Source organism: Sinohyriopsis cumingii, chromosome 2, assembly GCF_028554795.1.
Source record: "Sinohyriopsis cumingii isolate HCF-2022 chromosome 2, ASM2855479v2, whole genome shotgun sequence".
Taxonomy (NCBI): domain Eukaryota; kingdom Metazoa; phylum Mollusca; class Bivalvia; order Unionida; family Unionidae; genus Sinohyriopsis; species Sinohyriopsis cumingii.
Window position 1 is genome coordinate 29,972,112 of NC_142962.1, and position 14,208 is coordinate 29,986,319.

At 34.1% G+C, this 14,208-nt stretch overlaps 1 protein-coding gene across 1 annotated transcript in view; it reads left to right on the forward strand.

Moving 5' to 3' along the window:
- LOC149804549 (inactive ribosomal protein S6 kinase delta-1-like) overlaps window positions 1–14,208 on the forward strand; it is an 80,608-nt gene that overhangs the window by 14,439 nt on the left and 51,961 nt on the right. Inside the window, exons 5-6 of the mRNA XM_089941406.1 lie at window positions 2,922–3,130; window positions 12,046–12,287. Coding sequence (XP_089797532.1) covers window positions 2,922–3,130; window positions 12,046–12,287 — 451 coding nt within the window. The remainder of the gene's footprint in view (window positions 1–2,921; window positions 3,131–12,045; window positions 12,288–14,208) is intronic.

Here is a 14,208-nt window from a genome sequence, read left to right on the forward strand (position 1 = left end):
TCCTTTACTTGTTGGACTTGAAACAAATATAGGCAGCATGTAATTGTTGAGATTTTTGCTGAATTTCATTTTTATTGTTGCTGAGTTAGTGCTCCAGCACCTAGTTATTTATGTTATTTTTTTGCCCCTGATTATCATACTCACCCACTTCTATTTTTACACAGTTGCTGTCATAATTTTATTCAATCCTAACATTATTTAGTGTGCAACTATCACCTTGATACAGCAGTAGTACAACTGTACTCAGCATATGACGATTACATCATTTTTGGAGACCTCAACAAGGACCCCACTAAAGATTTGAATTAGCATCACATCTCATACACTACTCCTGCAGATAGACAGGAAAAAATTCCTACACATCCTCATTTATTCCTTCTCAGATGAGTATCCCCAGTTGTGTGATGTACTCTCCTTTACCAATCACTGCCATCTCACCTCTGTCCTCATGGGTTCGAGTCTTGGCTTTGGCCAGTGTGGATATTGGAGAAAGCTTGCCATTAACTTCCCATGGATTAGTCGTTCTTACTGGGATTTTATTCAGGTTTTTCCTCCACCAGTTACATTGACTGCCATGTATAGCATAATTATCATGTGCTGAAAAGGGCGTTGAAACCAACACACAACAACAACAATCCTTCCATGATGTCAGGTCTACAGCATTTCCACTTCCCTTCACACATCACATTGTCTGGACAGTTTTTCTGATGCACCATTTACTCTATTACCATGTATACACAAATAATATGCCTATTATTTAAATCAATAAATAGAATGTACATGAAAAATAACTCATTTTTTCGACATTGATTAATACTTCTTAGTTATAATTTTACAAGCAGTATTTTCCTTTTCAAATGTATCTTATCTCATTTACTATATTCCATTTGTCACCAAGCTCTGTTCCTGTACAAAACTAGACTCATTTACTATATCCCATTTGTCACCTAGTTCTGATCCTGTACAAAACTTAGACTCATTTACTATATCCCATTTGCCACCTAGCTCATTTCTATACATAAATATACTCTACTGCGTGTACTTCCAACAACAGTGGATGTGAAACATAAATTCTTGGAATTTTACTTATTCTTTTATATTTATTGCATGTAATCAGACTAGATTAACTGCAAACCCTCCAACCAAAATGTTCAGGTGTTGGTACTAAGAAATTTGCAAATTTGCATTTTGTTTCATTTACCTAGTTGAAGGGCTGTTGACTATTTATATGATTCTATTTTGGAATATCTACAAAATTGGGATGTAAAGTTTAATATCACTTTTATTTGGAAATTTTTTGTTTTGTATTTTCTAAGTATGGTTCTTTGCTATAGTGAACCTAGCTATTACAGACTTAGTGGTATAGTGAACCTAGCTGTTTCAAATTTAATAGTACAGTGAACCCAGCTGTTACAAACTTACTGGTACAGGGAACTTGGCTATTATAAACATATTCTTATAGTAAACCTACATATTACAAGATCACTGGGATAGTGAACTTAGCTATTAGACACCTATTGGCATAGTGAGCCTAGCTATTACAAACTTACTATTGAACTTAGCTATTAGACACCTATTGGCATAGTTAGCCTAGCTATTACAAACTTACTATTATAGAGAACCTGGCTATTACAAACTTAATGGTACAGTAAACCTAGCTGTTATAAACTTACTGGTACAGTGATCCTAGCTGTTACAAACTTACTGGTATGGTGATCCTAGCTATTACAAACTTACTGGTACAGTGATCCTAGCTGTTACAAACTTACTGGTACACTGAACCTGGCTATTATAAACATACTGTTTTAGTGGACCTACTTATTACAAGATCATTGGGTTAGTGAACTTAGCCATTAGAAACTTATTGGCATAATGAGCCTAGCTGTTACAAACTTAATGGTACAGTGAGCCTAGCTATTACAAACTTACTGTTATATTGAACCTAGCTATTTCAAACTTACTGTTATAGTGAACCTAGCTATTACAAACTTACTGTTATAGTGAACCTAGCTATTACAAACTTACTGTTATATTGAACCTAGCTATTTCAAACTTACTGTTATAGTGAACCTAGCTATTACAAACTTACTGTTATAGTGAACCTAGCTATTACAAACGTACTGTTATATTGAATCTAGCTATTACAAACTTACTGGTATAGTGAACCTAGCCATTTCAGACTTACTGGTATAGTGAACCTAGCTATTTCAAACTTACTGGTATTAGTGAACCTAGCTATTACAAAGTTACTGGTACAGTAAACATCTTACTTTGGACCGTCCATTACACATGCATATAAAGAATATTCTTTTCAATATTAGATTTTTCATACGTATTATTGATTTTCATGTAAACAAATGAACTGTTATAAAAAGAAAGCATGTTAATTGTGAGGTGTATACAGTGTACTAATTATGGATATGGGCTGTTCAATTTAAAATAAACAGGTTTTTCAGGGAAGGAATTTAAAAAAATATATATGTTAGGTTACTCTGGTTAATCACAGAGTTGATTGAAAATTATACAAAATTCTAAACTACACCTGTGGGTGACTACTCACATTGAAAATGTCTTCCCTGGTGACCCAAGCATGTGTTACTGGAACAGCCATGATGTAGCTTGAATAGATATCAGGTCTAATAATTGTGTAATAAGCTGTTTTAATTTTAATAGTAACCAAATCTTTTCTTTTGTTATTGTCTCTTGTCAAACATTGATGATGTGGATGCTGCCTTTATCTAGACTTTTCCATCATACTTACCAAAATCCATGTCTTCTGATAATTCCAGGTGATCGATGTTTTACAGTAAATGAAACAAAGCAATGTATATTTAGGTCCTATATATATAGACCACCTGTCCACTGCAACTACTTGCAGCCATTTTGACCTGCACAAGTTTGATAGCATTTGTACATTTTAGGGTGGGACTGTCAAGGAGGGTCTGTCAGGAGAGCTGTTGAAGCCATCACAACTTGGCATTCTTGGCACAGAGAATCAATTAATTCCAGTCCTAGTTGAACAATTCAGCATCCTAAAGCCTGTATGGCCACCTGATTCCCCAAAGCCAGAAATAAAGACTGCCTCAATTATTCCATCCTCAAATGAAACAGAGTCTGCTCAACAAAACAGGTATGTAAAGTTAAAAAATTTATTTAGAGAGTTGTCATTATTAATGACAATAAAGATGTAACAAGGATTATTTTACCGGTGGAATGAAAATGAAATGCAGATGAGTTGTTGTTGTTGTTGTTGTGATTTGGATTTTTAACATGATGTCCCACCCAGTCACATTATCCTGACAGCAGGCTGACCAGTCCTAACACTAACCTCTTTATGCTGAACGCCATTAGAGGAAGCTGTTAGTACCATTTTTATAAGTCTTTGGTATGACTTGGCTGGGGATGGAACCCACGATCTCCCGCATCCGAGGCAGACGCTCGAACCACTAGGCCACTGGAGTGGTAAATGCAGATGAAATGCAGAATTGAAACATGAATTGCTAAATGAATGCAGATGAAATGATGAATGAAGAATGCAAATGCAGAAATAAGAGCAATAAATGATAAATGAAACAAAGTGAAATGCATGTGCATTTCATGTATGGATTTAAAAATCTGCAGACCTTTATTTTGGGCTGTCACAAAAGTTTATGGTTAATAGCACTTTTGCATTATAATCTGGGATCAGTTTTTTTACACTGACAGGTTTGTTTTAACATAATTACAGCTAGTTCTTTATGTACAATTTTTATTTGAATTGTTACAACCTCAAAGGAGCTTAAACTAAGTAAAAAAACAGAGATGTAACCAATAAGTTCTTTGTAATTTTAAATACCAATTTTTCTCAAAAATACAAAGTGAAAGACTTAAAAACAATATACAGTATGGTGAATGAGTTCCAAAAAGCCTAACATTTCTATCAATTCCAATAGTTCCAAGTAATCTGAATATGTTCCAAAGGTATTCCAAATGACGACTCTTATTGTGCTGATGTAGCAACAATACAGAAGAATAACTGTTATAAATCCAGATGTCCTTTAGATGAACTCATTGTAATTCCAGTCCAGCTGTTAATCCAATGTCCTTGAATGTTTCACAAGAAATCCATACATATATTATATCCAAATAGTCTTTGAATGAATGTTACAGCACTGCAGTGGACCCCTTTTGCAGTACGCATTTTGGACAAGTTGCTGTTCATGATAAAAATCAAAATAAGACTATCACTGCTAGGTGAATGTTCTTTATATTGAATTGGAAGTCATGACATTATATATATGAACTTATTTTGTTGATAAGCATTCAGAATAATAATAATAAACCTATTGCCCAATGTTATATTTAACATTTTTGTATTCATCTTATTTTCATTAAATCAATTTAAGCAAGTTCTTTTTAAGTCTTTGGAGAGCCTTAACAGATTTTGAAATGTTGGATGTCAACATCACACTTACACCTATTTTTTAAGTGCACTGTAGATCCTCTAGGCAAACATGTGTGTGTGTGTCTGTGTCTGTTTTATTCTCATGTTCATCCATTGAATTGTTTGTAAATCTCCCAGCAGTGAGAACCTAATTTTGGAATTGCGAGATTTTTCTAAATAACCAGAGACTGTTGTTTTCAGGTATTGTGAAACTGGTCCGTTTCAGTGAATGATTATATAAAATAAATGAATCAATCCCCTCATATAACAACTACAAGACCAATAATGCTGTTAAGAATAATTAATCCTTTTATATACTAAGTTTATGTGCAGTAGAGAAAATACAATGCTGGGGTTTTAAATGAACCATACTGTAATTTCAAAAACTGATTGCATTCAACAAGGGTCATTTGGTTTATTTTAGCTAATCAGGAACTAGGTCAATCTGACTTTTTACCAGTACCAATATCCTTGTTGGATCATGTGATGTTTATTTGAACTGTTCCAGTACATTGACCTTGGAATTTTATGAATGAAATCATACTATGCACTATTCATGACTTGTCTTTACAGTACAGCCCATTCACAGGATAATAGCATTAAAAAATTTCATTAACTGTTGACCTTTACAAAATCTTTATTATGAAATAATATACATATTATAGATATACATAGAACACAGTAAAGGAAAAAACATAATTTGCTGGTATATACTGAACTATTTATTTAGGTTTCTTGCAGATATCTTTTATTTGTAATAAATTCAGTCTGTCTTTTGAATTGTATGCATTTTATGTTTTATTCAGGGACTTTTAATAAGAAAAGATACAAAAGCAATAGATTTACCTATTTAATCATGTCAAAAATGAAACTTGCCACTGTGTTAGATGCATTCTAAATGAATGGAAGTGATAAATACTGAATTAGAATGCATTTCTGAAATGGTATGTGAGAAGCAATGGGATGATAGCTGAAAAGCAAACATGAATGGAGTGCAAATGAAATTCAGTTGAAGTGAAAATTAAACACAATTGAAATGAAATGCAGATGGGGTCAAATTACCCATCGCAGGGTCTATTTCAACCATATTTGACAAAATATGTAAAATTCATGGGAAAATTTGGTAATGCTAAAGCTCATCATAATAAGCAATGTGAAAAACTAGGTATGTATCATGTGTATATTCCAGATTGAAGAGTTAGCTACCTTTGGCTATGTTGTGAGCTCTTCACTTTTGGAAGCGCATTCTATCTCCAAAAATGGTTAAGATAAATGAAAGATACATATAATTAATTTCTGACATTGACTTTACCCTCAAAGTTATTGGCTATGAAACCAGCATACATGTTTAGTAGGTAGTACATTGTAGGAAAATTACAATGTTCTAGATTTGGCAGCCATAAATCAAGCCTGTTGGCAGCCATAAACCAAGCCTGGCAGAAATATGACTCCTGAGATTGAGTTCCCACTCTGTAACTATCAAAAAGTTCTTTGTCAACAGTAAACTCACTTGTTATTCCATGACACAATGTGCTTTCAGAACAATAAACTCATTTGTTATTCCATGACACAACATGCTTTCAGAGCAATAAACTCATTTGTTATTCCTTGGCACAAAGTGCCTTCTGAACAGTAAACACTTTTGTTATTCCTTGACACAAAGAGCTTTCTCAACAGTAAGTTTTTTTTATTATTCCTTGAAACAAAGTGCTTTCTCTACAGTAAACTGATTTGTTATTCCTTGACACAAAGTGCTTTCTCAGCAGCAAACTCATTTTGTTATTTCATGATACAAAGTGCTTTCTCATCAGTAAATTCATTTGTTATACTCTGACACAAAGTGCTTTCTGAACAGTAAACTCATTTGTTATACCTTGACACAGAGTGCTTTCTGAACAGTAAACTCGCTTGTTATACCTTGACACAGAGTGTTTTCTCAACAGCATAAACTCATTTGTTATTCCTTGACACATAGTGCTTTCTCAACAGTAAACTCATTTGTTATTCCCTGACATATAATTGCAGATTCAAATTGAACCGACAGGTTTTGTGATTTTCAAGCAAGATTTCTGTCTATCCTAAAAATAGAATAACATTATTTTAAATTTGTAAAATGATAGAACAGATTTGGTTGGTATTTGCTTTCCATTCCATTAATTGTTAGTTTTATTTTGTCTTAAATAAACATGACTTTGGGGTAATTTGATTTGCATGTTGGCAACAACTGGCTGATAGCAAACTTTAATTGAGGGCTTAATTTAAAGAACAGGTTTCTTAGTCAGGAATTTTTAATGAATGAATTTTCTGACCATGGTCATTAATGGTCATTGAATGTCATTGAGAAATGAACACCTCAATTAAATGCCTTAAAAGTCATTGGTATTTCACCTAGGTCATTGAAAGTCATTGAATATTAGCGATTTTACTTAAAAATAAATTATGATGGAAAATCATACTTTCAAGTAATTTATTTTACATTGTGTGACGGTTGGAAGTATGGTTTAATTTTCCATCATATCCTAGCAATTCCACCATTATCATAATCCACAGGATGTAATCGGGTATCATGCATTGCACCCCTTTCACATTAGCTCATTAATGTATGAACTCTCTCTTTCACTTCTCATAATTTAATTGGCACACTGGGTCCTGGACAAAGCATTTTGTCATAGTCTGAACCATTTATCAAGGAATGTTAACGTATGCTTACAATATGTGCTACCCAGAAAACCCAAAATAGCTGAATCCCAGTGCTGTTCATTGTTAGATGATGATTTTGATTGGCTGATGATAGCGATGATGGCAATTTATTTTTAAATATCTTAGGGTTTGTGAGTGAAAATAAAACTTAAATAGGTATAAAATAAGACCCTGGTAAATTTAAAAAAGTAATACTTCTTAAAAATCAATATTTTAAAATACCTTGAGCATAGCTACATCTAGCCATATAAGGGTTCAGATTATTTTCAATAAATAAAAATTGAAAATGAAGTTAGGAAGTAAAGATATTTATTTTTATCAAAATACATCAGTCTGAACAAGCAGACTATGTCATTGAAGGACTTAAAAATCTTAAGACAGCATTATAAAACAAATGAGAAATCTGGCATAGTAGTTAGTAAACCACTGATTCAAGAAAAAATCATATTTTGGAGCAAAAGTATCCAAAAAACCAATACTTTTGAGCTGTGGAAAATTGTACATCCATAAAGGACATTTTCCAAGCTTGTTCCAACCGGCTGAGCTAGCTATGTATATGCCCCTTAAGCAGAAGCATCTCAGCCCAGAACAATAAATATACACAGATAAGGAACAGATTAAGCTCAGAAAAAAATCAGATTACTGCTTATACAGCTAGAGGCAACATCTTTTAAATATTTTGATTTCAATAAGATCCTTAAAGAGTGGAGATGGAAGAAAGATAGATGGATATTGAAGTGTTAGGTAAATATTTAACTATGTCCATTTACTGCTCCCCCTCCATTTTGTTCTACTCCCTCCATATTTTGGTGAAAAGTGGGAACCCCTCCCCCCCCATTTGATAAAACATCCTGGCAGCATCTCTGAAGTGAAAGTACTGGAGTTGCAACTGGAGGACAAAGTATATAAGCTAAAGTGCAGTGGTTAACATCTGGGTCCAGTTACAAAGACTTTTTTTTATAACTATCATTTCCCTTTCACATTTCATCATGCTTGGTTTTTTTTTCTATATTGTTTTTATATTTGTTTCTTATATGTAAGTTTGTAACTGAAAGTAGAACACTTGATACAGTGTGTAGTCATTGAAAACTGAAAACTGGCCATAGAAAAGTCATTGAATTCAAGTTCTCCTGATCTGTATGAACCCTGTACATAATCCTGTGATTGAAAAGAAGATAGTATTTCATCTCTGACATGAACTTTAAGAAAAAGTATCATTTTGAGTAGAATTCTTAAAGTTCACAATTCTTTCATGTTCCATCCATTTTTAGTATTTGCCTCAGAACAATAATAATGTTCAAGCATTTCACCCTTTTTTTAACCTTCCTGGTGTAGGATCTAAAACAAAGTTCTCCACTTTAGATGACATGGTGAAGGCTTGTTGGTTTCAGTAAAGATTTCTCAAATATGTGAAATTAAAATACCAGGGGCTAAGAAAGTTCCATGAATTCAAATTTCAAAAGTAATTGTGATTTCCCTGAAATATTTAAATAAGTTCATATCCTGGATTAGTTCCCAATTTGATTAGAGTCTATGTTTTTAAACTTAGAAAAAGCAAAAACCAATAATTCACAAATATTTATTTCCCTAGAATACAAAGTGAAAATGTAAAAATCACTTAGAGTATAGTGATTGCTATCTCAAATAGTCCAAAAAGTTATATCACAGGTAGCAAAAGTATTGAGTATTTGAAATGAGTTCCAGTGAAATTCCAAATGATGTCCAGTCTTTTGTACTTCTTTGCCAATAGACTTGAATAAAGTTGAGATTTTAAGTCTTCATGTATCAGAATGATATAATCCAAAGCACCTTTAAATTAATTCACAGTAATTTAAAAATACTTAGTCCTAAAGTTTATAAGAACATTGTAATTCAAATGAAGTGTTGAAATAAATGCTCTCAAATACTAATTGAACTCAGCATCATGACTCTACTTAAGATGTTTAAGATAATAATTCTGTTATTCAATGCCTTTTATAAAATGCTAAGGCATAGTTTTAGAACCAGGATGAGGGTCAAATATTCATATGAGGTTAATTCTAACTTGTCAACAAGGTCAGATCCTTTAGCAGCCAGCCAATCAGAAATCAGGTGACCTGTCTATCCTAAGGGGGAAACCAATGACCTAAACAATAATCCCAGCAAATTCATCAACAAGATTTCTCCTGCTCTGTCCAAGATCAAACAGCTGCAATATCAAGTTTAGGAACAAAATGTCCTCATCCCAAAGTACAAACCCACAATGGCCAAAATTAGCTATTTAACATGTTGTGTACTATTTGACCTATACAATATGCAATCATGAATAAAAAATGAAACATACTTGGTCTTGCCTTAGCATTATTCACCCTTTGTTGTGTGATAATGCACCTACTTTTGAATGAGCTGAAGAAATGTTGGCTTTGAAGTTTGAATAATCCTGTAATTGGAACAAAGGAACATTCACACAGGGGTCATGATTCATATTAATAACCAGTATCAAATTAGGGTCATAAACTGCTGTGCTAATTCAGGTAAATCCTTGCCTCAGGGTGTTGTTGAAGCAAATATTTTAATCATTTTAAAATTATTAATGATGACAGCATTAATTGTTTGATGGTCACCTTAGATATGAAATCCATTTAGAAATGTTTAACGTGAATGCATACATTTATTTTTTCTAAATCTGTTTCAAAATGATCAAATGATATTCCTGCCATGAGGTTGCTTTCATTGCAGAAGGGATGAAACAAATGGCATATCCATTTGTACTACATCTAATTCAGGTTATCTATATGCATTGAAACTTGAATACGATAATAGCCAGAATTATTTTTTGGTTTAGTCATAAACTTTACATTAATGGAAACAAAAGTTTTTTATCAAGTCTAGTTAACAAACACAAATAATAATTTCTTACCACATCAGTAACTGTAACAGTTTAAACTACTGCCACTACTACTGTCACCACCCTCACTACCAAGCTATTATTATTATTATTATTATTATATACATTATTATAGACATTAGTATCATGATCAACCTTTATCAAGTCTCCTTGATGGCCTCTTTTTTCTCACAGTGCTGCATAGGAGGGAGAAGTAACCTCTCTTCCTCTATGTGTGTGTGTCTCTCTCTCTCTCTCTTTCAAATTGTTTTAGCTGTTTTTGTACCTTTGCTCCATACACCCCATCACATATCCCCTCAGGAAGTTAAAAATCCATGATATTTACACATCTGCTCTTATATAGACCTGGAATTACCAGTTTGCTTAAAATCTGACAGAATCCTTTCATTTCAATATTAGTCAGTAATACAAATGTCAGATTTGCTTCATTCATATGTACACATGCCACTTGAGAGTACTGTAAAGAGGTCACTATTGAATCGGGACACTGACTTTGCAAATAGAAGCTAAGTTGGAATAGAACAGGGTTGAGAAATTTGCTATTAAGACAAACATGCTACTCTTTCTGTGCTTCGTCTTTGCTAGCCAAGTTTCGGATGTGTTAACCATGTCTACACCTTGGCAGATCATTCAGATATTTTGGTGCTTCAGGTATGTGAATTTCATTTAGTGTGGTGGTAAGCCATTGCATACAATCAAAATCAAGTTCAAATTTAAACACTGTTACTGCATGATCAGTACAACAGGAGCTCACAAATGGAATGGACTGATAAATAAGCAATTTTCCACTGTCAGTCCATGTTTGTACAAATACATCCCTTTCCTCAAATACACCTGTAATGGCTTCTCCCTGGTATATAGTCATACTTTTGATGTTAAACTTACAAAGTAACCTTTTGAAGTCAATTGCCTCCACCATTTTTAACCAACATACAATGTACCACTGTTACATGTTAATGGTTAGTTGGCATTACATACTAAGGGAGATAACTCATGAAATTCAATAGATGTCACTGAGAAAAAGCTCTGAAATAACTGTATGATCTGCCAAGGTATAGATAGGGTTAACTTTTCTGAATCTTGGCTAGCAAAGATGAGTGTGTTATAAATTAGCACAAAGCCATATTTATGATCATACATTTTAATTTAAATTGAGCTGATCTCACTTGTTCTCATGTTTTTTGTGTTTTTTTTTTAAATTTTAATTTCTTAGCTGTTTGTTGGGAATAGCCTGATATATACTGATTTTTATATGTACCATAATTGTAAATATAAAATTATAAGGTAATCAGTTTTAATAGTGTCACATGGTTGCTAACTTTATCGGTGTCAGTTAAATAATTGCTCAAACAGTTACGTTTAAGATTTTTCCTGTATAAACATTTGCATGATTTCTCTGTTGGGTGCTGAATCTAGCTGCCCCATATGAGTTGTAAGCAGACTTGATCCAAAACAAAAAACAAAATTGCTGTGCCAAAATATTACAGAAGCACTATAATGAGCAAGTCTTACTGTTTTCTTAAACTTCTTGACTTGTGGAAAATATCCATGCATTTATATCAGGTGTTCTTTTGTTGTAGACAATTTTTGCAATGTTTTCCAATGAAGTATTGTTTTTTTTCCCAGAAAAGTAAAGACAAGACACAAGTATCACTTTTCCAAGGACTTGTTGCATACTTTATTTAGTATTTGTGTATTATTTGCTGAACTCTATCATATAAAATGGGTTTCATCATATTTTATATGTTTAGCTCATAAGTGTTCTATCATTATTAATCCTAGTGAGAAATTTAACTGAGACATGTCTCTTTATTAAACCTAGTGAGAAATTTAACCTTGACAAATTATTTATATTATTCATGTTTTGAAATTTACCTCAGGCATGTTCTTTCTTTATTAATCCTAGTGAGAAATTTACCTCAGGCATGTTCTTTCTTTATTAATTCTAGGGAGAAATTTGACTCAGGCATGTTCTTTCTTTATTAATCCTAGTGAGAAATTGAACTCAGATATCTTCTCTGATTATTAATCCTAGTGAAAATGGTGAGCTACAGCTAGAGGGGATGTGGAATTTACCTCAGGTGCCAGATAACATTAGCCTCAACTCGTATGATGATGATACTGACACCACAGACTTGGAGTCTGGTCTAAGTACCTCGCTGCCTGATGCTGATCTGTCATTTTTTGATCCCCTCTCCAAGGAGCACTTGGACATTGGCACCACACAGATAAAGCACAGCAAAAGCTGGCTCTTTGAAGCTATGAACACTTGTGCAGGTAAACAAACTAAGATATCATGCAGTGTTACATTTGCCATACCTTTCTCTTTGAATTTTACAATTTTGGTATAAAGATAGAAAGCAACTTTTTAAGTAAATTCTTTCTCCAAGAATACTTACCTGATCACATTAATGTTAGGAAATAAACATAATACCTCCTGAATCCTGCCCTACTAAAAAGACAAAAAATTTGTCTTTTCTGTCTATATCATATAGACTAAGGGCAATAACTCTTTCCCGTTATTTCCCCTTTCCACCACCAATTCTCACTAGTTTTTAAGCTGAGGGATATCTGAACACAGTTGCATGCATGGCAGGGTGATTGCAAGGGTTTTAAAGTAATTTGATTGGGTAAGTATTATCACATAAACATTATTTTAAAAATTTGCTTTCACCTTTAAATATGTTCTATAAGTGCATGATGCCACTCTGGTGTCCAAGGTGGTTAGAGCCTCCTCCTTGGATGTGGGAGGTCACAGGTTCAAACCCCATCCAAGTCTTACCAAAGTCTTATACTAAAATGGTACTAGCAGCTGCCTCGTTTGGTGCTCAGCATTAAGAGGTTAATGTTAGGACTGGTCAGCCTGATGTCAGGATAATGTGACTGGTGCCCCAGTACTAGCTATCACAATAAACTGCCACACTGCAGACATCATAGTAATATGACTAAAATTGTTAAAGCTATATTAAAAATCCATCCCACCCCACCCCCGATCATATTAACGTTAGGAGGAGAATTGGTAATTCTAGGAGGGAATGCTGAGCATTCAACCTCTACCTCAGGTATCATTCTAGGGAATTATGGCTCAGTTCCCCATGTGAATGATAACCCTAACTGATAAGCACCACAACCTAAGGTCACATGATTTTGACCTCCATCTGGTTAAGAAGATGAGTTCTGAAATCTTCTTACCTTCAAAATTTTACTGGCAAATCCAGCAAAGCTAATAGGTTGGGCTGACTCTTTAACTGGGTCTAGTGGTCATCTGAGCTGCCATCACAGGACCCACCAGATCCAGAGTTTGTCTTGATGAAGCTACATCTCTGAGATAAAAACTTGGAAAGGTCGATTCTGCTTACCAGCCAACTGCTTCTACGATGTCTCAGATTGATGCGTGTTCAAATGCGAGGCTTGCAGACATGACTCTAATCTTATGACCTGAAATCTTCATGAGGTGATTTTGAGACGTATGAGTACACAGAGCATGTAACCCACCTTAGCCACAAACATAGAAATTGATATCCTGCATTGCTGCTTTCACTGGAAGAAAGAGTCATTTGCATATGCCATGACTTGCCATTGTGCATTTTAAGTAGTGCTTGAGACTCAGACTGAAGACAGGGTCTTGCATGGCTGCTGCTCTTGACCTCTCTTTGGAGGAGAATGAGTATATGACAACTCTATGATTGCCAATTGATGGTAACCTATTTTTGGCTACAAAGCCTGTTTGGGTCAAGGGGACCAATGAGCCATCTGATCTGAACTGAAGATTGGGTCAGCTTAAAGGGCATGTAATTTGCTAATTGCTAAGGCTATCAGGAAGCATGTTCTGTATGATAGTTGCTTCAGTTAAGTGCAACTTAAAGGCATGAACTTATTTGAGTTGGGCCATGTAAAATTCCAGGAGAGATTCCATTTAGGAAACATTGTCATTTGGTAGATGCAAATGAAAATTAGTTAACAAATCTGATTGAGTGGGAGCCTTTGATAGTAATTGATGCCAGCTTTTTATCCTCGAAGAGCCAGAGGAAAAAGTCACCCATGTTGGGGATTTGAGGCACTCAGAGGGATGATGTTATTGATTTGGCACTTTTCCCAGAATAGGCGTCATTTTCCTGTCAGAATGCAGGTTCTTCTTGCTCACAAGTTTTTTTTTTTCACAATAAAAAGTTTCAATTGTTTGTTCCATAAGGCTGTC